The following is a 26,074-nucleotide window of genomic DNA, read 5'->3' as shown; positions in this document are numbered from 1 at the left end:
AAAAAATTGGGATATAAAAAAGAGGAAAGGTGAAAGGAAAAAGGGGTTTTTGGAAAATTTTACCAAATAAAAAAAAAAAAAAAAAAAAAAAAAAAAAACATGAAGAAAAGGCAATGATGTGTTGATTAAGACCTGATTGTATAATTTTGCATGGATTTCAATATGTATCATTCACTGTACATGGTGCAATGTTATGCAGGAACTGCAGTGTCGATGCATAAAGCATATCTAGACTGTGGACATCCAAAATCAGTCACGCTATTTTAAACTCAATGTAAAAAAGAAACTCACCACTGCTGTTCAGATACCAGCTAAATGATTCTCTTTGCTTCTCACGCTGAATTGAATCACCTCTAAAGCATCTGCTGTCACCAAAATCTCAATCAATCAATATTTATGTGCTTTATGGAACATCATTAACCCCCCTCCCCTCCCCCCCACCAAAAATTATAAGATAAAGGGATCAGAATAAGCAATAAGTTTGAGTTTTCTTGCAAGGGATTGACAGTAACAGAACAAATGACATTACCTGTAAATCAATTAAGCTTTCCATGAAAACATTTGGTAAAACCTCTTTTACTTTGAGAGAGACAGAGGTTCCAAAATAATAAGTGAGTGCTGTGATTTTTCACAATAAATGTCTTATTATCCGTTAATATGTTGTTGACGCCCAATTAGTAGATAAGACATAAAGCTCAAGTGAGAAAATAGCTCTTAGCTAATAAACTGCTGGCATTCAGAAACTACACCTTATTCAATTAGTCATCAATTTTAGCAAAACCTTCCCCTTCCGTATTTTTTATAAACTCATGTCATTCTTTTAAAGACTAAAATATCGCCCTTGGCACTTCTAAATCCTCTCAGCACCCAAAATGGAAAGGTCCTGCTCAGGGCTACCATTTGTCGTCAGAAAGTCTACAGAGCATGTCTTGCTCCTCTGCCATATTTCTCACCTTACTCCATTAATTAGTCATTAAGTGCTGTTTCTTTTTTCAGAGCTGTCATTGATCTCACACTACTGGTAGAGTTACAGCTACGAGATGCTGCCTTTAAGGTATCTTGAATGCATTTTTGAAAAATTACAAAACTACTCCGGCCATTTAACATGACTGTGCAGGAGCATTCACACACACACACACACGCACACGCGCGCACACACACACAGGCACACAAGTCTGCATGTGTGGCACAGTGAGATCGAGAGGGGAGAGAAATAGAAACTGAATTGGAGCAGGAACAAGGGCATCCCTTTAGGAGCAGCCTGCAGAGACTTTGTCCTACATTCCTCTTTGTTTCATGGGAGCACAGAGGAGGAAAAAAGGAGGGATGGAGGATAAAAGATGAGCCAAGGTATTAAAGCAGATTCAGATGTGGGTGGGTAAGGACGCACGATCCTCCCATTGAAAACGCTGTGAAAATAGAATCGGTTTGGCAAGCGGAGTGTACTGCAGAGGAACAGAACAGGCAGTGTACTGTGATAAGCAACCACATTGTGAAAACAAACAGTAGGAAACTCATTTATATTAATATTGCATCTTGAAAGTTAACAATCCCCTCATTTAAAGTTTGTCGATGTGCTCTGGCAGAAGGGTTTCCTGTGTTTTTTGTGCAACCAGGATAGCACCCTGCAGAAAGGTGGGAACAGTAGGGAGAGTTGCTGTGCTCTATTCAAGTAGGAATACAAAGTACATATTTATATTTAAATAAAGTATATAGAAGCCCCTCAAATGGCTTCGGGCTGCCAAGATATGAATCAATGCCACTTATTTTCCACAAATGTCTCTTTCTTCAGCACTCAACCACTCCCTCCCATTAGTGTTGCCTTTTTTCCAGACAATTTCAGAATAATTTGCACTTAATCCAGCGGCTAAAATAGCAGATTGGTTGTTGATAGACAAACCATTGGAGGCTGCCTGGTCCAGGAGAGTGTCCGCCTTCGGTATTTGGGAGAGTAATTGCTTCCATTAAAAGAACGACCTATAAATCTGTGCCTATTGATTGCTCAGTCATTAACATTTAATAACAAGGGAGGCTGAGTGAGGAGAAGGTCATCTGTGAAGCAGTTCACCTTGTGAGTATGAATAATACTGAAAGAAATTGTGTTAAACATCACTTTCTTATTTGTAACCAACCAACCTTTCATGAAAACGGTCAACATGACACACATTGGACTGTTTAACGGGTGAAAATAAAAAAATGTTTTCTGTGCACATGCAGTCAATTATATCAGAAACTTAAGCTGCTGTGACGGAAGCAAGTGTTAGTGATGTTTAAAACCTCCAGGGTGGGATGGATCTCTAGTTTCCAACACAGAAGCATGTACACATCCCAGTGACAAGCTTGACCTAATCACTATGATGAGGGGTCTCGTCTCAATGGGAGCACAAGCGATCAGGGAAGTGCCTCTGGGTAGCCCAATCACACGTAAATACACCCTGTAACAATCTGGAACCAAAGAGAAACATTACAGACAGAAATCAAAGCTTTATGTTAACAATCATCACTTTCTGTATATGTCAATTGCTATTTGCTATATGTGGTACATTATGTTTTCAGGCGTCCATCGTTGTTGTCTTTTTATGTTTCTTAGGTAGAACTGCCAACCTGGCTGAACAGTCCACCTCTGCTCTGCCTGTGGTTTAATTAATGGATCAGTGTAACCATGTCACCAATCATTTAGGATTATTGTTCATGATTTAGATGAAAAAGATTCGACTCAAAACATTTTTAAGTCATTGTTTGATTATTGGAAAGTAAATTTCCCAAGATGGAACATTGTCAGGAAGAAATATCACAGACAAATGACAACAAAGGTAGAGCCACGACAGACTACATAAAGTGAGCCAGGATTTATCCTGAGGTACAAAAAGGATGACTATATTCATGCTAAGAATAAATTTCCACTGGTGCTAAGAGATAAGACTGAACAAGCTGGATTGTAATTTAGATTTATTTCAGCACATTTTAAACAGTATCTCTCTGTGCCTTTGACTAACTTTCCTCCAGGACATAATTTCACAGCTTAAAGACTCTCAATTAAAGTGAAAACACGCCACAAAAATGTGCATATGACTTTTATTGCAAAGTCCTGCACGTCATTTAAGAGGGAAATAAATCTGATGACAAAAAAAAAAAAAACAAGCAATTTTATAGACCTAGTTTATAATTTGATAATGTTATGGTAATTAATAATAAAAAACTTAAAAAACTACAGATGATGCATTCAATACCTATAGTTTTGCTTAGTAAATACAATAAAGTCAACTCCAAAGTACAAGCAGTTATATTTTTTAGATACCTCCCTTAAAAGCAAACCTGTTGCCCTCGATCTGAGAAAAAGTGAGACAGATCTCAATGGCTTATCATGATGTGTTGTTGTAACTCTCAAAGTTACAGTTTTCTTTTATTTTGTTGCAGCTCAATATTAGTCAAAATTATTATACATCCTTTAAGAATGTTTAAAATAAAAAAAATAAATACATAATAATAATAATAATAATAATAATAATAATAATAATAATAATAATAATAATAATAATGTGACTTAGAAGTAGAATTTTATATGATTGACCATAACAGTAGTAGTGCTTAGATATGGCACTCAAACAACATTTTACAGATAAAAGTGTTAGAAAAGTGTGGCAGGCATCTATATTTATTTAGATTTTTTTACGGTAATTGTGCCCATTCTTTTCTGCATCGCATCTCAAACTCCATGTATCATTACCTTCTAACGGTGACATTATTTACTCTACTTTTTTTATGTATCCAATAAAATCTAAATAGAATATATTGATATTTGAAGTTGTAATGTGACAGAATGCTAAAAATTAGAAGACATATTAATATTTTTGCAAAGTATTGTATTATGCATATTCATAACACTAGCATGGCATGACAGCAGAGTCTGTGTTTCCTCTGTCTCTCAGTCAGCCTACTCAAGTGGCTTCAATGGCAGCAATTACAGTCACACTGCACACATTCTCTCACCACCTATTAAAATTAGTTAGAATGAACAAAATGATTTAAGCGTCTCTTGTTAGCTGCTGTATTCTGACTTTCCACACTGTGGCACACACCGCAGAGGTGACAAAGACGACAGGCTGACGAAGACGGTGAGAATCCTAAAATCCAAGCTATCCCTCTAAAAGCTAGAAAATGAGTCAATATGTTGAAAAACTAGCTGCATTGGGTATGGGAGAGACGCCAGGACTGCAATCTGTGTCTGGGCGCGCGCCAGCAAGGGATTCACATAAACTGACAACATCCAGAGTCTTGGGCACACACACCCCCCCCACACACACACACACGGAGCTGCCTTTGCAACATACACACCGAGTATCCCTGCTGCCATGGAAACTGATAGGCCTCCCATTGACAAAACCTCAAACGCATATGGGTTTACGATAGCATGCATCCCTTCAGTGGTGAGAGGTGAGAATATGTCCATTAAATCTTCAGCACACATAAATCTATTTGTAAATCGTAGTAGATCAGTTCACTAGGTAAGAATATAGAATGAGTAGTGACTTGACTCTTGGAGATACTTACTCTGAGGAGTCTATAAAGTATATTCCGAGGGCTCCAATGCTGAGAGCAAAGACTAGCACCACCTGAGGAAAGAAGGACAAAAAGGAAATATTACTTGATGTACTCAGTGGCATTAATCTTATAAATATGCTGATTAATGTGGTGGTCAATAAGACAGGAGTTGTGTTCAGCAGCACCGAACATAATCCACAACAGTAGTTACAGCCTCTGTTATTAAATAGTGCATTACCTCCTGCTTTACCTCCTGTCGGCTGTAGGACCCTAGACATTTCATAAAGCATGCACTGAATAATGAATGCACCCTATATGTCAGCAAATACTGTCTATTGAACCCAGTCAATCCAGCACAATGAGAAAGCAAAAAAAAAAAAAAAGGGACACACAGCTGTCGGAACAACTGACAGAAGGTGAAGCTACAACAGATGTTTAATATGTTCAGCAGTGCTTAATTCATAGTGTTTGGGGATGGTTGACAAGTATGGAACAGCATCCATAACATCCTACATTGAGTAAATCCTTGGATTGTGGAAAATTTTAACTGTGCAGGAAAGTTGCGCATGTGCAGATGTACCTCTATTACTAATGAGTTTAACTAAGAAGCAGGGGTACGAGAAAGTATTCACATATTATGTTCCAAACTTAAAACCCAATCTATGCAAAACAGCAGCCTCTAATGCCAACATACGCAAGGACTGTGCAGCAATCCCCTCCAGCAGAGCCATCTTGCCAAAATGAGATTTCACATCCCCATCATCATTGCAACCATAACAATCATCATCTTCGCAACAGCTGAGCAGTGGAGCGACACATAATGGTTCCTCCCCAGCGGCCCTTCCTCCCATTCAGCCATCTCACAAAGGAAGCCCACTGTCCCTTTTGATTGTTCCGTCCATTATTGATGATGAGAGCTTGATTACTTTCATGCGGCTCTCCTTTGTATTCATTTAATGCATTGCGGCCGATGTATGAAATAAACACCAAAAATCCTACTAAATGTTTTATGGTTTGCCACTTGGACTGAGGATGGTAGCAATAAAACCTTTTGAACCAACGACATTAATGATGGTCTACACAAAGAAGACAATGTGAAGGCTCAAACAGGACACTGTTCTAAAACCAGTCATATTTCATAGGAGAAAGTCAGAAAGGCATAAATAGACTAGAGGACATGGTATAATTCAAATACGGTATATATATATATATATATAAAAGAAACACCAAAGTTAAGTTGAATTAACACAAACTGAGCATTGTTAATGAGTTCTGTATGTTCAGGAGTGTCTGAGAAAATGAATATGTTGCTAAAAAAAATTACAAATCCTATAGTGGATTTTCTATTGTCATGTATTGTTCATTTCTAACACTAACTACCGATGGTGCCAGGGCCACTTTGACAGTGCAAGTACTCAACAAATTAAAAACTTTTTCTGTAGCTGCAACCTGGTTCTCTACTGGGCCTCTACAGAACTTGACAATCTGCTGAGACAGTAATTTAGTCGTTTGATTCAGATGTGTTGGTGAAAAAATCCATCTTTAAGATGTAGTCATACGACTTGGTTGATGCAAGTCTCAAAAGGTGAAGATAAGGCCTTTTATTTAAAATTCACACCCTGTATCTATGTCTGTTACCTAAACTTTTTTATTACCAAGCCAGCAAATAAAGACTGCCTATTGTCTGGCCACAACACTCCTTAACTTCCACATTTAAACAGCTTTAAATTGCTATATTTTGGAACTCTACAGAAAAAGGAAAGTGTGGCAGAGAGACACACCAAATAAAAACAATGCAATTAAAACAACACTGCAACTGGCAGTCCTTTAATTACAACATTAACAACACAAATGGTAGCATTTCCTTAATGAGTCTTTAAACAATGGGATGCATTTAATCATCTAGTTCATTATTTAAACCAAACTATGACTACATAATTCCCACTGAACAGAAATTCATTTGCAGTTTAAAATTCATAAACTCTTTATGTGTAAAAAAAAAACAAAAAAAAAAAAAAACTTTTGATGAGTTGGATGTATTTTTACACCCCTACAAAGTGAAAACATAAATCAGGTTAAAATTTTATAAAAGGAAATTGTGTTCCTAGTGTGGCAGTAATTGAGGAGTAAAATGTTGAACAGCTTCCAAATTTTACAGAACCTGTTTAAACAAAATCAAACCACCAAATCTCTAGACATCCAACAACAGACTTATGTTTTCTTAGTGAAGCTCCACATGAAACATCTTTAATATCTAAAACCACAATTTTAAAGATAACACACAAATTGACAACACATTTATTTCTTTAGGACATTACATTCTGGAGCACGTAAGAGAAAATCAACATTTCCGTGAAGATAAGCTTCTACTCCAGCAGCAGAAGCAAAGTAAGGGTAGGAATAGAGGGCTGGAAATGGGCCGAGAATTGAACGGTTGTTGAAAAGCCAAGCAGATAACAGTGAACACCCAGAGATGAGCTGAAGAGATAAGAAACACCGTGATCTTAAACTGACCCAGTTATTCAGCTGTTAACAGCCCTTCCACCACCTTCCACCCCCTCTTCCTACTCTCTCTCTGAAAGGGTTAGGATAATTTGTTTCAGAAAATCAAAACCCAGCATGTGTTGAAGTGTACTTGCTGCCACTGTAATCACTGCAATTACTTTAAGGTTTATGAATTAGAAGCGTAGAGGTTGAGAGTGAGTCATACTTGTTACCAACTGCAATCATGTCAGCAGTACAGCATGTGACAGATGTGATGTCTGTGTTTCCTCTTAAATAGCTGTGTAGGTTTTCATCGGTGTATCCCTTTCTATATTTAAAGCGCTAAGCTATATCTGTCAGATGTTTTCCAAGGTGCACTTTAGCAGGCAATAGTGGAAGAGTGCAAGTATAAACCGGGCTGCGACAAACGTGTGTGTCTTAACTTTAATGCGCGTGGGTTTCGGGTTCCAAGTACTGCAGGCCTGCTAAAGACGGCAGCTCTCACATGACACCGTCAGAATTATAAACACATAATAATTTACCCACCTAACCACACGATACTCTGTGTTTATTTGACAGGCAAAAGAACTTTATAAGCACACAGTGGCTCGCTTGTGGAAGTGCCTTAAAAGTGAGCCAAAGTCTTACACTCGACTTCCTTCTGCGACAGGGATCATGTCTGATGGCAAAGAGCGCCGGCCCAGCGACGAGACAGCCGCAGAGTCTCAGAGACAGGTGAGGCAGGCTGACAACTTACAGGATAATCACTTCACATAAGGGTCAACCACCAAGGTCAACAACCACTGAGTAAAAATCACTCGTCCTCTTCATATTTCTGTTGGAGGCAGATTGGGGAAAAGAAGCGTGTGTGTGTCTACAGTTAAATGAAATGCATAGAAAAGCAGCTTTTTAGGGTGACTGGGTAAAAATGACAGAAAAAAAAAGGTTTCTAGTTTAAATCGAAGCAAAATCACAAAACTTGAAATCCCATTTCAGATGTTTTAAATTAAACATGGAAATCCTCTGTAGATAAGGTATTTACTGATCTTTTAACCCAGCCCATTTTCGTAAAATCTGAAATGCTCCTTTAATGCTGACATAATTAGCGCGTAATTTTATCATCCCAATTATGTTTTATGATTTTCACAACCAGCAGGCTCAAATGAACATAAATATAACATTCAACCACAAGTGTTTTATTTATAACCCATTCATTTTTATCATTATCCAACTCATCCCTTTGCTGTCAACAAGTCCTCGTGCCACCATTTTTAAAAGGTAGTAAAATCATGTCATAATTATTATTATGCGTATAAAGCAGTCTTAAATTAGTGCTGTGCAAAAATCCTTCACCAGGAGGCTTCTTGTTTCCCATCAACTCAGGCTTTATTAGGATGAGAGATTCCCTGAAACTGAATCCATTAGGCACGTTGTTCTACACAACTGAGTCTGAGTATAATTACATTTATTTGAGCCATAATTGCCATAAATGTGCTTTTTACTATGATCTTTTGCTGTATTAATAAACTGAGAAAAACTGAAATGAGTTTTGTGGTGTACTGGGAATTATTTTTATGACAATAAAGGATTGCTTATGGTACTAAACCGTTCACTGCTATGTCTCTAAAGACTATATCCATCTAAATAATGTTCCTAGGCAGACGCTCCTTTCTTAATCACACTAACGTTAGCAGCTGTGAACACGCAGCATAAAAACGATCTTATTGGCAGGCCGCTTTTTTTGGTGAGATCAAAGGATTTGTTTTATTTGTCACATCGGCACACACCGAGATGCATTCTGTTTTCAAACTCGTATTGAGCCTCAGGTCAGAAAATACAGGAGAGATTTGACTGAAAGTATAAATACCCAGAATGCATGAATATTTTAAAAGGCCACTGGCTGTTTGAGCTGTAGCAGATGAAACTGTAATGATTTTTAACCGGTAACAAGCAAAAAAAAAAAAAAAAAAAAAAAAAAAAAAAGTACTTTTTACTTAATTTAAGACGAACATTGTTTTGTGTCTTAGTCATTCAGGTTGTTTTTTAAATGCTATCAAATGTTTAGCTGCAATAAAGTATTAGTCCTTAATTTATAACTACATACGCATTTGCACAATACAATTTACATCTTATATAAAACATATAGAAAGATTTTCAGAAAATTGTTAGATCTTTGTTACATTTTCCCATCAAATTTCTTTCATATAATTTCTGAGATTACACGAACAAGTCTCGTTGGAACCAGGTTAGGAAATTACAAAAATAAATAAATAAATGAATAAATAAATTTCTGCCACCAGCACAAGCCTTGCTTGGTGTCGCCAACCCAAAGAAAAATGTCGCTTGCTTTTAAAAGCATGTCTGATGCTTTAGCCAGAATAGATTTCAGAGGTCCGTAGCCAGGCGAAATTCTGTCTGAGCCGTTTTACTATTTCTGCTTATTTATGTTTTTTTATCTGCAAACTTTCAGCCTGTCATGCATCAAACTTCAAAGCAGGTTTTAAACAAATGAGAAGGGCTGCAGTGCATAAATATTCATTCATAGTTTTTATAGATTTTACTCACAATTTACATGACAGTGGAAGAGAAGAGACGCGCAATTATCCGAGCTCACACCACAAGGTTTTTACTGCAGTGCACAAATCTGCATGCACTCCAAGGGTTTGCCTTTATAATTTGCACTCCAGCATCATTTGTCTTTGGTTCACTGCATAAATAAGGAACTGAACATACAAGAAAACCCAATAACATGTCAGTGCATTAGTTGAGAGTGTAGGCCTCTCAGGGACATGTCAACTAATGAAACCTGCATAAAACTTTAATGGCACACATTCATCCGTACTGCAGCTCACATTGTTATGTCCCCTTTTTCTTTGGCTCAAATGGCAGGGGGGTGATAAGCAGCTACATGGAAGTATATATGATCTGGCAGTGTGTCAAAAACACACACTCTGTATTCTAGTCTGACACTATATAACTCAACCAGAGCTGCAGTTTCCAGTCTTCGAATATAAAGATGTAGAGGCTCAATTCTAATCACATCCAAGCACCATAGGCATTGACCAAAAATGCAAAGAAAAATGTGAAGTTTATCATTTTGGTGATAACCAAAAGACTCATCAGGGTGGAAAAGTTCATGGCAGGAAAAGGCTAAGGTGGCTATTTTTTGTAGAATCATAGAATTTAAAAAATAAGGCAGAAAAAGAGATATCGACAGAAATATGTCACCCTTTCATTGGTTCACTCTGCATCTTTGCTATTTCATGCTTTTGTGGTTTCAGTCAATTTGTGCCTTTTCTAGCCTACCGTAGAAAAGGCAGTAGTTTGAAAATGTGAACAAGCAAAATATCTGCAGGAGATTTCAGTAGATACGAATAAGGTCGAATGAATTACGGAAAAGTTTCTGATTAATCTTGTTTTGTTTTTGTTTTTTTGCACAGCCCTATGTTTTTGAGTTTGCTGGATTTGGGAACATGTTTTGGAACATCAGTAATAATGTGTGGTTCTACATTCTATCAGCTATTTAAATTTGCTTAGCTGATTCTGATGCAAATGGCATTTTAAAAATACATCAGCTAAAAAAAACAAAACTATTTTTTGTCTTTGGCATAATTCAGCTAAATAGTGACTAATCTCTCAAACACACAGAGGATCGTTTCCTCTACTCCAAATATAGATAATGAATGACATTGTGATCCAAGCTGCTGTTGCTAAGTCCAAGCAAAACAAAAAGAAAATCAGGGATGGGAAATCACCTTGTTACATCTCAAATTCAGATTTTAGACACTGAAACACAAAATCCACAAAACAACTGCATTTGCTGTGTTACATTTCAAGACAGTGGAAAGAAATGGAAAGTTCTCTACTCAGAATACTGAAAAGTCAACTTCACACTGACTCCCAATAACCAACCTCTAATCACAAAAAAGACTTTCATTAAAGATGCATTCCTTTAATACATTGAAAATTTTACATAAAGAAACTCATAATTTCCTTGTTTTATTTCTAATAACACTTCATTTGAGTAGTATCTACACCAGTGGTCCCCAAACTACTTCCCCAAGTTCACAAATAGCAACTATGCAGTTGGTAACGGATTAATTGGATTAATCAGTTCAGTTAAATTTAAACTTGTCAACTTTTTCTTCTTTAACCGTAATAAATGTAATATTCAATTGACCTGTTATGACTTAAATTTTGAGTGTCCGCCCCCCTCTGCTGCTGCTGCATCGCTGTGGAAAACCTGGAGCGGCAGAGATATCTGCAGCTTATATACGCATGTTTACTAGTTTTTTTTTTAAAAACGGGGTTGTGGCTTATAGTCCGGTGCGGCTCATAGTTCGGAAAATACGGACTATAATCCTTCCTGGATTTTTTCTGTGAAGAACCCAGAAAGGGTTGTTTGGTTATTATTTATTTCATTAATAGTCCTATTTATTTCCTGACTTTTGTTCTGTGAAGAACCCAGAGAGCGTTATTTGATTGTGCTTTCTGGAAAACAATACATTTTTACATTTAGGCACTCCTGCAATCGTCAGATTTTTTCTGTTACAAACTGACTCCGGCCCCCCAGCAGAGAAGGGGAAAGCTATGTGGCCCTCACAGGAAAAAGTTTGGGGACCCCTGATCTACACCAAGGTGAGATAAGATGTTGCAAAAAATGCTAAATCTTTTGTCAAGGTTGCCAGAAAATAGTGAATCCAAAAATTAAAGATGAAAATAAAATTAAATATAGAAGCTTTATAAAAATAAAAAAATAATAACTCCCCTGCACTGAAATGTCTTCAACTTTTATTCCAGTCATGGCGTGAACTTGAAGCTCTAGATCTCCTGATAAAGTTCATCCGTCAGCTGCTTTTCTTTTCAGTAGCTGCTATATGTGCAAGTTTATTTCTATGAAAACTGAGTTTTTATATCTGATTTCTCAGGTGAGCGTGGAGGAGGAGGAAGAGACTGAAGGCCTTATATAACATAGAGAGAAGCCGCATCACGCCTCTTATCGCATCTTCTGCCCAACTCAGTCCCCGAACTCCTTTTGTGTTACCATCCAAGGTCGTGCAGACATCATCTCTGGAGATGAAACCCTGCAAATAAAGGATTGCTGGAAGGACATGAACCTGTCCTTCATGAGGCAGCTTTTGTCATTCATCCATAAAAGGCATACTTTGTAAAAAGAAAAAGTAATCCAAGCCATCTGAAAATGCGGCAAAAGTGAAATCGAACTTGTTTTTGCCTTTTTGCAGAGGTCCTGATATCTGTTAATTTATTTCAATCTATAAACAGTAAATAGCAATCAAAGAAAGCATCCAGCTCATGAGAGGAGACTACACACAAAGACAAGATGGAATGAGATTTAAATTATAAATAAATTGACCCTTGTGCATATAGGGGATATTTTGCTCGACAACTTTTACGATAGTCAAAACGCCAAAAAAAGCAAAGAAAATGCTCTTTTTGCATCTTCACAAACAGAATGTCTTAAGTCTCAATTCGTCTTAAAGAAACTCTAATCTGTGTAGAATCAAACTAGTTCAGGTTTGATTGGTTTAGATTTTGAACTAGATTTGATTAGAAATAGTGTGAACTTGGCTTGGGTCAGCATTCAGCACCAAGACTTTGCAAAGTTAAGCGGTCCTACATGCTAAAATTTTAGGTTATCTTCTGGTTCTAAGTGATTTTTAAATAAAGTGCTGGAAAAACAGCAAATACCTACAGGACAATAAAGTAACAGACCACTTCCCTTCCTTCACCTGTTTATGTGAACTTCTGGTCAGCTGGCTGAAAGAAACTTAATGCACTTGTTATATTCCTGGTTGCACAAATTATTATCGTCTCATGTAAATATAGGGTTGACATCTAACCCCATTAGCTCCCTCTCCTGATATTTATCTTGACATTTGTTAAGATCCTAACATCTCACTCGAAATGCATTATAAATCGTAAAATTAGTAAACTTTTTAAATCTTTTTGAAAACAAAACCTGTTCATGTAATAAATTTCATGTGTTTTTTTTTTTTTGTCTTTTTTTTTTTAGTTTAACACTGTGACCTCACAGACAGAAGATTTCCACTCAAAACTGGAGATTTGCATTTGTTTCTGCATAGTTTGCACCATCTCCTTGTGCTTTTTTGGTTAGTCATTCCCCCAGGTGCACTGGTTTCCTCCCACAGTTCAAAACCCTCATGTTGGAGTAATTGGTAATTCCGAATGTAAGGTAGACATGAAAGTGTGTGTGCACGGCTGTTTGTCTCATTTGTGTTGTTGGTGGTGTACTGCACATTGGCAACCTGTTCAGAAAGAACCAATATCTGTTCGCTTGTGACAACTGGAAAAGCCCCAAGGCAGCATTTAAACAGGAGGAGGTATTAGTCAAAAAACCTTACCATTCAGGAAAAATAAACATTTTGTAAGATATTTAATCAAACTCAACTTTGGGAATTGTCTTCTTTTCTTGTTGTTTTACCCAGATCTGTCATATTGTATTTTATTCAGAAAAAGTATTTCTCTATATGATTAAAGAATGTTAATCATAGAGATTAACATTATTTAATCTATATTAAAGAATATAGATTAAATATAGATTAGTTAACTACGCTTGCTTAGTTAAGCAAGCGTAGTTAATCGCTATTGATCGCTGAACTACGCTTGCTTCCAAAATAATAAATAATTCAGTTTTACATCACAATGGGGAAAAAGTATTTCCTTTCATTCAAAATCAAAAAGCACAATAATGTTTGTGTCAACAAGATCTGTTTGGTAAATGGAAACCGTCTGAAAAATTATGAGGGCTTCCAAACAGAGTCTTACAGTTTTCTTCTTGTCACTCTTCCAGCAAGGGGAGATTTGATTAGAGCATGATTTATAGCTTTATGCTAACAGATTCTCTCCCATGAGCAGCAGACATCTGCAACTCCTTTGAAGTTAACAATGGGCTCTTGGCTGCTTCTCTGGTTTAAGCTGAGCTCTTAGTAGGTTTGTAGTTGTGCCATGCAATTTTGTAAATGGTGATCTATGAAAAGTTAAAAAGATGTTGGATGTTGCTTTTATAACCCATCCCTGCTTAAACCCATCTACATCTTTGTCCCCAATCTACCTGCTTGCCGTTTCTTCTCTGGTGTTCTGCAACAAATAACCATGCAATTCACAAAACAGATGTATATACCATTTAAATGTTGCATTTAAATAAGATTAGTGAGAAAAAAGGCTTCAAAATTTCAGAAGAACTGTCCCCATACTTGATCAGCTCCCTCAGGGTGTTAAAAGCAGTTGCAACAACCCTACCTGGTCCGGATCTGGACTACAACAGATGAAAGTGGTCCACAGGTGCAATGTGGCACAGATACAGGAGTTTTTATTTGATTTTCTGCCTGATTTTGCCCAGACTCCAACTGAATCAGAGCCAAAACAATTTTTGCAGATGTCAGGAAGGAAGGCTCATGATCCCAGTCTAGTGCGGAGCTGGCTCTTGTGTGCAAAAACCTCCTCTGACTCTTGTGCAGATCTGGTGACTTGTAAATGCATTTGGCCCAGATATGAATACTGTCCAAGATCACCCCACCCCACCATATCATCACAGCATGCTCAGCCCAGCCGCAGTAGTGCAGCACAGGGCAGGGAAGGCCCAGATCTGCAATCCAGTGGCGCGGTGCAGGTTTCCATGACAGGTCAAGCACAGGGTGCAGCGTAGCAGATGAAAAAGCGCACAATGGACAAAGCTATCATATTACGCTGCTTCAATACATTTCACAAAAGATTTAGTGCAGTGTATCGTAATCATGTTCTAAAAACAACGGTTCTGAAACCATCTTTGACAACTTATCGCAACCCCCCAGTAAATCCTTAATTTACTGACGCTAGTGTAGATGCTGCCCAAGTCTATTTTTTTAACGTCTTAATTTATATTGTAGTTTATTGCAAAGGGGATTGTAGAATTGTGGTTTGTATAATTCACAGGGAAAATCGCTCTAATTAGTATTCATTGCTGTGCCTTGTTGAGTTACTTTTCACCACAAATTAAGACTGGCATTTTAAAATGAGTAGCTGTAGCTGATTGTACTACAGTAAGTTTGTTTTATTTTTCTAATTTATATCTAAAATGTATTTATAAATTAAGTTGTACAACATGGATGTAAATATTTTCTCTTCCCTTTAAGCCATGAAAAACTGAAAAGTATTCCTGCAGAACTGAATGCACGTCCTGCCGTTGTTTTCTTTTCATCAGTGTCTTACTGGTGGAGGTTGTCATGTCCAAAGTAAGCACTCTACACTCATTGACTTCAAGATGCATTTTCATGTTCTGTTGCTTTCTTTCAGCTGCTAAGGAATCCATCCTCGGATTTTACTCTGCAGAAAGTTTGTTGCAGTGTTCCAAAGTGCAAAATGTTGTTGGTTTTAAGTAGCCTGTCAAACTTGCACCTTATTGGCTGAGACCAATAACACAGGCATTTGAGTAGCCAAAGACAATTATGCCTGCTGGTCAGTTTTACTCTGTTAACAAGCTGACTTGGAACACAAAGAGCTGGTACTTAAAACATGGTGTGATTTCTTCTTCATTCAATTAGTATATTTTACAAAAAAGAAACAAAATAAACTCACTCACAGAAATTATTCTTATTAAATCACTATTCATAGTGTGGTGAGTAAATATGTGACTTTCCACAGTAAAACCAGGAACATGTCTTCAGACCAAAAACTGAAAATAGATATATTAAAAAAACAAACCCATACATTTCTGTGAGTGAGTTTATTTGTATTTGTAAACAATTAAGCGCAACTTTGTGTCAGTCCATCATATAAAATCCCAACACAGCACATAGATGTTTGTGGCTGTAATGAGACCAAATCAGAACATTTTATGAATACTTTTTATGCAATTAATGAGTACTGACTTTGGGAACTAAAACCTAAAGAAAAAACAACATAGTATCATACTGAAACGTCCCTTCTTTCATCTCTGATCACAGATCTCCTCACACAAATCAAAATTCCATGTTGCTACACTCTAGGAAATGGCTCCTTTTAACCTTTGGGGCCCATTTCAGACAAATGCCCCCTTCCCATTGCACCTCGGTAACACAGACGGCAATTGACAGAGGAGAAGGTGGAAAGGGGGTCGTTATGAAGGAAAGCCTTTTGGATCTGACAGGATGACAGCTCCTAAAATGAGCACCTGTCTGTGGGAGATGAACAGAAGGTCTGTGGGGATCTGTTCCATACACATAGGACAACCTGTCTGAAAAATCATCTCTAAAAGCTTCTCTACGGCACCTTTGAGTCTGAAAAGGAAATATTTTTTTTGCCACTCGAGCAAAATGAAATCACAACGCCCACGCATAATTCATGTGAAATGCATTGATACCAGAGGAAGGGAGGCCATCCTTCCTCACAGCATCACCTTTGAAGGGCGGTCTTTTGAAACATGACCTTCAGGGAGGGGGGGCAGGGAAGAGAGGAAATTAAAAAAACGAAAGCGAGGTTGGCAGACGATGGAAGGATGAGGGAATATTGGATAGAGCACTTCACCTCCAATGAGACATGGGGAGCATTAAGAGGTGGCGGGAATGTGGGAGAGCAAAAAAAAAAAAAAAAAAAAAGACTGGAAGAGGAGGAAGAAGCTTGAAAAGATGGAAAATAGAGCATGTCCTCGAAGGCGCAGCAAGAAATTAAATGGCACAGCATGTTCACGTCTGCACAATGCATCTTCACCTCACTATGCGCTTGCGAGTGCGTGCAAACGATGTGTTCAAGTCTTCACTGTCACCATATGTTCAACCTCTGACTTTGCCTTCTTTCAGGATATGGAAGGGCGGAGCCTCGATGGGATTTATCCAGCACAGAAAAGATGAGAGAGCGCATGTGAGCAGCCTGCAAAGAGCTTCTGACAGAGGGAAAATTCTCCACCGTCGCATTCAGTGTCCAGCTGTCATCTAGAAGATGAAGTTCTAGATGGTTTCCAAGGGAAACTGCATAGTGTTAAACGAAACTTGCTTCTACGGCACTGAGTTACCACAATGTGTTTAATGCACATGTGTAATACCCGGGTCAGACTCCAGCTCCAATATGTAAGGTTGGATGGTCAGGTCTTCCATTACTGATGTCTTTAATAAACCTTGGAATAAAATGTTTCTCTGCTGGTAGATAATTGTATCGATGCTTTCAAACTACAAAAATGGCAAATGGACAAAACGAGGTAAAACACGCATCAAATGAGCTACAACAGTGAAAAAAACTGAGCACTGCAGAGCTATTTTATATAGACCATAAGTGAATGATTTCTATGTGATAAAGGATTTTTTTCATCCCAATTTAAATATTCATAAGGCTGTAAAGTTTTTTTTTTTTAAAAAGGACCATAAAATAAGTGTACATAAAAAGCATTTGACTTTGAAAAATGAATTTAGACAAAGTAAAATGAACACAAAAACTTAAACCACAAACTTGTGGCTTAAGTTTATGAGTCATGACTATTAAAGCTATTATTTTTAACACTTGATTTAAGAAGCTGAAAATGCTTCAGACACATCAACTGAGTCGTACAGATGAACACAGAGCTACAACAATTATTTGGCAGATCATCCATCATGTTCACCTAACCACATGTGAAATATGATAAAAACACTGCTTCTTACCCATTTTGAATTAATCAAACTTTATTCCTAGAGCAAATAGGAAATTAAGATAAGTACACAACATAATACAAATTGAAAAGCTGCTGTGGCTGAGGAGACACTGGATACAGAAGAGGGCTTTTGAATCTCTAAGATTTTATATAAAATTATCATAAAAGGATTTTGATATTACATTAAATTCTGTCACAACTGTCAGATAGTACTTTTAAACCCCAAGTCACATTGGGACACATGCACATTTTGTTTTTAAGAAGAAGGAAGATAGAATACTATTAGAAAAATGAAAATCTAACATTGCCTTACTTTGCATTTTACACCGTAACTGACATAATTTCCCTTCAAGAAATTAAATTAGACAAATGTCATCTCACCATTTCATCGCTGTAGAGAGGAGATGAACTATCTGCAGGACTATGTTTTTTTTTTTTAAAAAAAGACAGATATTATGGCAAATACCCACAATACATCTGAAACAAGTTTAATACAGTATATGATATACAGTGACGACAAAAAAAGGACAGCCATTAGATTACAGCTATTTAAAGAAAGTCCCCCCAGATATGTCCCACATATAGGAAAAGGATAATTGAACAGTCATTCAATAGCAGCTATAGCTGACATACAGAAAAAAAAAATATGTGGTGTACAAACCTAATTTATAATTTATAATGAAAGTGTATTCCTAAAACTCTCCCAGTTCTAGGAATAGATGAAGCCCTGCTGGCACAAGAACCTGAAAAATTCATTTTTCACCTTCCCTCACCAAAGTGAAGCTGCTGGGGGAAAAAAGACCTCAAGACCTCTCCTTAGCCTTCTGTCAATCACGGAATCCTTCAAGTTTTAACACCGGGTATGGCATCTGTATTATGGCATTTGTGAAACAAGCAAGTGAAACAAAAATCTGAGATAACCACGCTGCTTTAATCTGGAGCAGAATATCAATGCTATCAATTCATGTCTGTACAAGTGTTTAATTCCAACCAGGGAAAAACAGATAAAATAAGCATTGCACGAGAAGATTTTCTTTGTGCAACAATAAAAGGGACAGCATTTACCTCGACTCTTAAAACAAACCAATACCATAATAATGCAATCATAAAATGTGGATCTGGCAGGATAAGTAAAGATGGTTTACTTTCTATATACTAAAAGGCTGTGTTTAAGTAGCTGTATGTGGTCTACAAACCATAATATATTCAGGTCACTGCACAGTTGGCCAGGCAGCAGTTACTGCCACACAATCCCATTATATACGTTAAATTACAGCATAAATCACTCCTGCCAAAGTTAATAATATCAAAACTTTATCACACTTTTGCCTTCTCTGTTGCCGTTCTGTCAGTGCAATTACTTTGCGTGATGCATATTACACAATTCAGCACAACCTTTCATTTCTCCCCCTAAAAGTCTTAGTGCCTTTGGCTGCCATGGGAACAGCAAGGCCTTTGCAAATATGCCATTAGAAATATTTCTCCACTATAAGGTTGAAAAAATGTGCTTCCATTTAAGTAATCAAACTGTGTGCCTGCCCTATATTCTGCCTAATTTTCTTTTAAAACTACCTCCGAATGACACCAAAACATCCCCCTACAGACGACTTGCTTCGTCTCTGATGAGATGCAACGGTAACATGATCTTTATCTAATTAAATCAGGGTTTCGTTTAATTTCCTGAAGGTTAATGAGTTTATCATCTGTGTCAAAGCCCACTTTCTCCTATGAACAATGTAGCGATTTCAGCTCTGGATGAAAGCCCGAGCGCAGCAAAGAGATCACGGAGACGGAAAGGCTGCATTTGTGTCCTTGATTGTCAACCGTCTCTCGAAAAGAATAGCAGCATCTCGGTGCGTTCTGCCTCTGTTTGTGATCTGCTGCATCCAATCAGGAGTCACACACACACACACACACACACACAGCCTGCAGGACTAAAAAACAACACATGACTGATACCTTCACCCTTTAATAACAGAGGGGAAAGTGTCACAGTAAGCCCCTCAGCAGCTGCTTTTACCAAACAAAACCCACAGTTAACTGCAAGGAGCAAACATAATTAAAGGAAATTTCATACTAAGTTTCAGTGTTATTTAAAAAGCCTTCTATGTATTATTATGGTTTTAGGACACTGCAGTAGCAGAGGAACAAAAAGGTAATTTGCAAATGGTTTGTGGCCAATTTTCCCACTCTGGTGTGTATTAATAGATGAATTTGTGCTGCAAAGTATTTCATTTGGTAGATTAGTCTGGGTCCCACAGCTAAAAGTAATTCAACTCCATTACAAAAAGTATTTCAGGTCCATTCGTTTTAGGAATAATCTAAAACTCATCTTTCAGGCTTTTAATAACTCTGAGATTGCAATTCAATAAGATTAGACTCCAGATTATAATAAAGATACAGCATGGGTTTTAGAGAACTCTAAGCCAGCATTTTATGGTTTTTGAGGACAAAAACCATAAACCATCATCAGTTAAAGCCAAGTGAAAAAAGTGAGAATGCCTCATTAAATATTCAGTTCTTTTAAAATCATTTTTTGGCTCTAGCGAACCTCATTTTTACAGTACATTGAGAGGAGAGTGGGTTGTGAAAGAGGGAGAAAACATGCGGCAAAGGTCAAAGGGCCAGGACTTAAACTTGTGATGGCCATGTCAAAGACTGAGGCCTCTGTACATGGGCTGCTCGTTCTACCAACTGCGCCACCACGGGACCCATCCCCTCAAAAAAATTCCTCTTTTAGCAGACACAAAAGGAGCAATTATTCACTTTAACCCAAAAAGTATGAACCAAAGGAGTTGTCGGTGGTTTAAACAGGACAAGCCTCCTTCAGAATGTTAAGTACCAATCTCCAAAGCATTTCAAAGTAAGAAAAAAGCAGGCTTTCATTCTCAAAGAAAAGGCACCTGTTAAAGCTAAATGCTCGTATGGTACTGACTTCACACAAAGTCCAGCTCATTTTACATTCCCACTGACCATGGCATGCTGGCTTGATTGACTGCTGACCACCACACCAACAGCCATATCAATATTGAACATCCAACATGTTCCTTGGTGAAAAGTTCATCTGTCTGCAGCCTCAAATGCAATTTACGTGATTAGATTTGTTATTTGACTGACTTTATAATTTAATTATCCTATCCAAATTTATTTTTGTCATGATTTGAAGGGAAATGGTTTTGTTTTGTCACGTTGGTCTCTGGATTTGTGCTACTTTAGGTAAATTTTGGTGAAGTTTTTCTTATTCCATGCTCATCTTGTCCAGTTATTGTCCTTTTCGGTCCTTTATAGGATTCTATTTAGTTCTAGTTCTGATTTGAAGACTTTGCAAGATGTATGGGATAAACAAATTAACATATAAGGATAAAACTACTCCATTTAAATGTAATTTATGTAGACGAAGTACAGGTGTAGGTTTAAATCTGGGCTATTTATAGATTTTAACATTGACCTATGTCTAAATGATGTCTATGTCTGGGCTAACATTACCATAACATCATATTAAATATATAAAAAAAAGTACTGCAGCTTTTATTTTAGCTTAGATTTTAGACTCACACGAGAGTTTTCATCTCAAACGACACGATCAGGATGATTCCAGACATCTCAAATGAATTATAACTTTCCAAAAGTATCCCTTTGAAAAAGTGTCTATAAAGAGAATAACTACCAGGAGGGAAACAAAACGGTGAACTGAGGGCACAAAGCTCATTCCATTGAATAAGAGATGCGAGATGCTGCCTCGGTGATCTGCCACTTGTGGGAATAACTGTGAATGCAACGGGCCAAGAGAGCCAAACATCTACAGCAAAGTAATAAAACAGGATAACAAAATGGAGACATTATTCAGTCTTCAGAGGATTGCTGGTCTGGCCTTTTAGTGCCGTTGTCAGGTGGAGGTTTATGTCAGTATTACCTCAGCTAAGAAGTCCTATGATATCGCCCTGCTGCGCTTTGCATTTAGTTTATAGAGACAGTTATGCCAAACTATACAACACTAAAAGAAAATAAAAGGTGTAAAGTGATATGAGAAAAATAAGTTGGAGTATCAAGTCTCTACTTACAGCAGATCCACCATTGTATAATGTATGATTAACAAGTTATATACAGGTGCATCTGAAAACGTTTTAATATCATGGTAAGGTTAATTTATTTCAGCAACTCATACATCATTTACAGCCTTCATATCTGTCATTTTCCAGAACCATGGCTTAGAGATAATGTGAGCACAGGGCCTTGAATAATACAGAACTATAAAAATAGATTTTTAACACAGAAATGTCACCCTAATGAAGATGATGTCGACTCTATGCCTTTCCATCTCTCTCTCTCTCTCTCTCTCTCTCTCTCTCTAACCATAGTCTTCTCACAGGGAAAGCTAAATGTAAAGTGGTCACTTGACCTCAGCACAATAGTCCAATCATGTTTTCTATGGAAAGGTAAAACACTTCCAATATTGTACCTGGTTCAGGAGTTGCTTAACACAACACATTTCATAGTTGTAGTCTACATTTCTATATTTTGGATTCATCCAGGGTGTGCTTTTTGAAGCACCGACTCCGACAAAAGCCTGCATTTTATGAAACGCCTCTACGTTTTTTTAGCAGGCATTGTTTTCTTCTTAAGGCTGTGGCTTGTTGCTTGCGCTACCACATGTTTTCCCTCTACTCAGTTTTCCACCAGGATGTTTGGACGCGGTTCTCTGTGAACAATCAGCTTCTCCTGCCTGCTGAACAGCTGTCAAGTCAGCAGCAGTCTTAAAAATCCCTGATATTGGTTATTATTTGATGTTGTCAAGTTAACAGAAATTCATTTTTGTATTTCTCTCTCGCTTTTTAAAGTAAAATAAATTTACTTTGCGATTCAATTTACATTTACTGAGCTGCACCTGTAACAATGGCATTTAATGATTCAATAATTTAATAACATTTCCCTTTAAATCACCCGGGATGACATTTATCCATCTCATCTAAATTATGTGAAGCATACGTTGTCCTTTTCAGGTGCAGACAATAAATTGTCACATTAGTAATATATATCACATGTTATATGCCGTTAAATACATTCTGCTTGTAGGATGCCAGGAAAGGACAGGAGAGGAGAGAAAGAACCGAGCCAAGCTTTACTGCTTCTGGTCCTTCTTTGATGCACTGAGGCTTTGAAGTCAATACTGATGTAATTTAGGGCCGGAGGCAAAGACAGGCCTACAAACCATTTAATTAGCACCTTGCTATTGCTCTTAATAGGAGAGTGAGGGAGTAAAGAAGCCAAAAAAAATGACCTCCTTTTCTCTGTGTGACTAACATGCAACACTGGATGTTGTTAAAATATTTAACCAAACTTTAACAAGTAGAACCCATAAATATTAAAGGTGGTAGAGGAAATCAAGGATGTTTATTGTTAAGACAAGATAGAAAGCTGAAAAGAGGAGAAAAAAAAAGTTTACTGAAATACAAACCCCAGACCCCCTGTCAGTCATGTGAAAACCTTCTTCCCTTCCTGTGTCTCTTACATCACCTGGGATAATACCTTAATGATCTCATGGAAACTGTGAGCAGTAAGTGACAGCCTGGTGGAGGTTATGTGTTTTAGGGACACACTGCGGCCATCCCATCCCAGGAAACAGAATCCCAGTGGGGGTAAACGGAAACCTGGCTTAGCAGATGGTCCCCACTGAGCTGACTCCTCTGATAAGCAATTAGAAGAGCAAACAAAACACAAGCGGGAAAACACATATTCAGGTAAAAAAAAGAAAAGAAAAGAAAAGAGAAAGTGAGTACACACTGGGTCTATCCTCAACAATACAGGAAGCAGAAAAACAGGCAGAAAACTATGCAACCCAGCAGCGTTCCTATATTGAGTTAGCACTTAATTACTAGCCTGGTAAGGTTCTCAGCAGCACAGTGAGAGGGTGTTTGCTGCTGAAATAAAATGTCACATGACAGCTGCTTTTGCCTCTCTTGCGTTCGGCTTTTACGGAGAGAGGAACCACGGCATCCATCTTCCACCGTGGATCTTGCTGCAATAATAACCCGTCCACCTTATAAAGCAGAGGTTGGGATGAAGTCACCCCCATCTCCACTGATCCCTGCACTCCCACACTCACTCTTTGTGTGTGACTCAGACCTGGTGATGTATAGATGATGAGACAGGCTGAGAAGAGGAGGGTGTTGCTGCACCACACAGCAATCGACATGCACCATTGCAAGCCTGCATCCAGAAAATGTGGAACGTTAATAATGCAATGCCTCATTAATCCCCTTAGGAAACATTTTTAGTGGTCTGTGTTCCAGGGAAATGCAACACCCCAGGATAGACATGAAGGTCATTTCAGTGTCATTCTGACTATTAAGTATTTTAAATGTGTGGTTTCAGTTTTTAAATTTAGGATATTATACAATATTTATTTTGGGATATGGAAAGCTAACTTGGTTATTAATGTTTAGATAATCGTTTGTTTCTATTAAAGCTACAACACAATAAATACTGGTACCGATATAAACTAGAGTACAACATGCATTGAGAAACATCACATTTATGAAGTCTCGAACTTTCGGTGCCTTCCTGTTTTGGAAAATATGTGCATATTGGGATCAAGGGTGTAAAAATCATGGCGTTGTACCACTGTATTATGTCAGAATTGGTTTTGATACTTTTGCTGTGATGTGACTAGCCCAACTCTGTTACCAAAATCAGTTTACGTTCCCTTTTATCTACAGATAAAAGCAAACGTACACTGGGATGCTTAATGTCTCATATTGAAGTACACAGAGTTGGAAAAGGTTCCTGGACATTAGCCATCGGAATTGTTTTTATGAAGTGATTAATCCAAACAGAACATGTTCAAAAAGGATAGCTCTAAACTACTGAACAGATGCCAAAGCTGCTGATTCTTTAAAAGACAATGATAAGGTCATACTTGCTGAAACATGTCTCATGACACTGATGTGTGGCGCACTTTGTGCCGCCATGTGGTCAAATAATTATTAGATGAAATAATTAAAAAGAAACTTGGCCTGTAGTCTATCTTCACTGGTGCAGACAAAGCAATCTCAGATTATTGTCTGAGATTAACATAATTTCTAGCTAACTGCTTCTAATAGCCTTGTTGAAGTAATGGAGAATATCAAATAGTGTATCTACAATGCAAAACATATTCCACTAAATTTGTTACATGTCCAAAATATCAAATTAAATTAGGTATACTGTAGTATACAATGCATAGGAATGTGATGCTATAGTTTAATTTACCCTATGGACAAACTGCTTCAAATCATGCAATGTTTTGGCATATTAAAAAACATGCCAAGAAAGGTCATTATATTTCGATATAATCACTTCATCCTACATCATTGAAGCACATACGCAACAGTGTGATACTGGAAAAAAAAAAAACTAATAATGACACAGCAGCTAAACCTTGGATGAAAGGGGAAAACTGTGTAGGTGCAAAGCTATAAATCTGGAGACATGAAAAGCTATTCCACATTTGACTTACATTATACATTCTAAAATAAAAATGGATAAATCAACATCACTTCCAAACATGGCTTTGGTGCATTTTTTATTACTGTCCATTTTGTGCTGAAAGAGCATGCAGTTCCATGTGATGATAATTTGAGACGACAGCAATTTTTTTTTTCTTTAGCTCATATACCATCCGCTGTTATTAGCTGGTTTCACATGTCTTGTTCCCCAAAATATTTTGTCGTTTGTGTGATGTTTTTGGGGGAAAGACATGTATAAGAAAACAGTCAATTACAATGCATGAACCTATTTCACAAAACAAATGTCTGTGCAGAAAAGAAATGACCTGGATTTAAGACATACTAAAAAGAAACATACATGTTTTATTTTATACATATGGTAATTAGACCAAATTTCTGTTGCAATTTCTAGTTGTACCAGATACTAGAATTCATTCACCCAGCTGTATTTACAAGTTAGCACACAATCAAGCACTATTATACATTAGGGATAAAGACCATGTTAAATTTTTCTTTTTAATATAAGTTATTCTTTACCTATGGTGACAAGTATATTATTTTTTTTTTGCCCATTTGAATTTGCTGTGATCTGCTGTACACTAACTTATATGATTCTACATATTATACTGCAGTGTCCTATTTTTATTTTTTATTTTCCAATAAATTCCATTACATTTTCCTAAACAACTGTGCATTGGTCAATATATAAAAAATACAAAATAAAAAAAATGTATATTATGATTTATTTATGCAACTGGGAGGAATGCATTATAACCAAAAAATAATAATCAGGCAAATACAGGACATGCTTGCTGATTTGTGTTTGCATTTTTTTTTTCTTGTGCCCGTCTTGGTTTTTGCAGGTTGGTTTAATAAATCTCAAGAGTCCAATTAATATGTGATTTTATTCATCTTCTTATTCACTTCTAAAAAGAATAGTAAGAAT

The 26,074-nt window shown here is 37.2% G+C and overlaps 1 protein-coding gene across 46 annotated transcripts in view; it reads right to left on the bottom strand.

Moving 5' to 3' along the window:
- Positions 1-26,074, bottom strand: part of kcnma1a (potassium large conductance calcium-activated channel, subfamily M, alpha member 1a) — a 163,907-nt gene that overhangs the window by 82,592 nt on the left and 55,241 nt on the right. For all 46 annotated transcript variants that reach the window (XM_015027806.1, XM_015027815.1, XM_015027807.1 and 43 more), the window contains one exon: positions 4,552-4,613. In XM_015027806.1, coding sequence (XP_014883292.1) covers positions 4,552-4,613 — 62 coding nt within the window. The remainder of the gene's footprint in view (positions 1-4,551; positions 4,614-26,074) is intronic.

Source organism: Poecilia latipinna, unplaced genomic scaffold, assembly GCF_001443285.1.
Source record: "Poecilia latipinna isolate Pla-1442-1.1 unplaced genomic scaffold, P_latipinna-1.0 Scaffold107, whole genome shotgun sequence".
NCBI lineage: Eukaryota > Metazoa > Chordata > Actinopteri > Cyprinodontiformes > Poeciliidae > Poecilia > Poecilia latipinna.
Note: the sequence above shows the minus strand (reverse complement) of the source record. Positions and strands in the feature narration are given on the sequence as shown.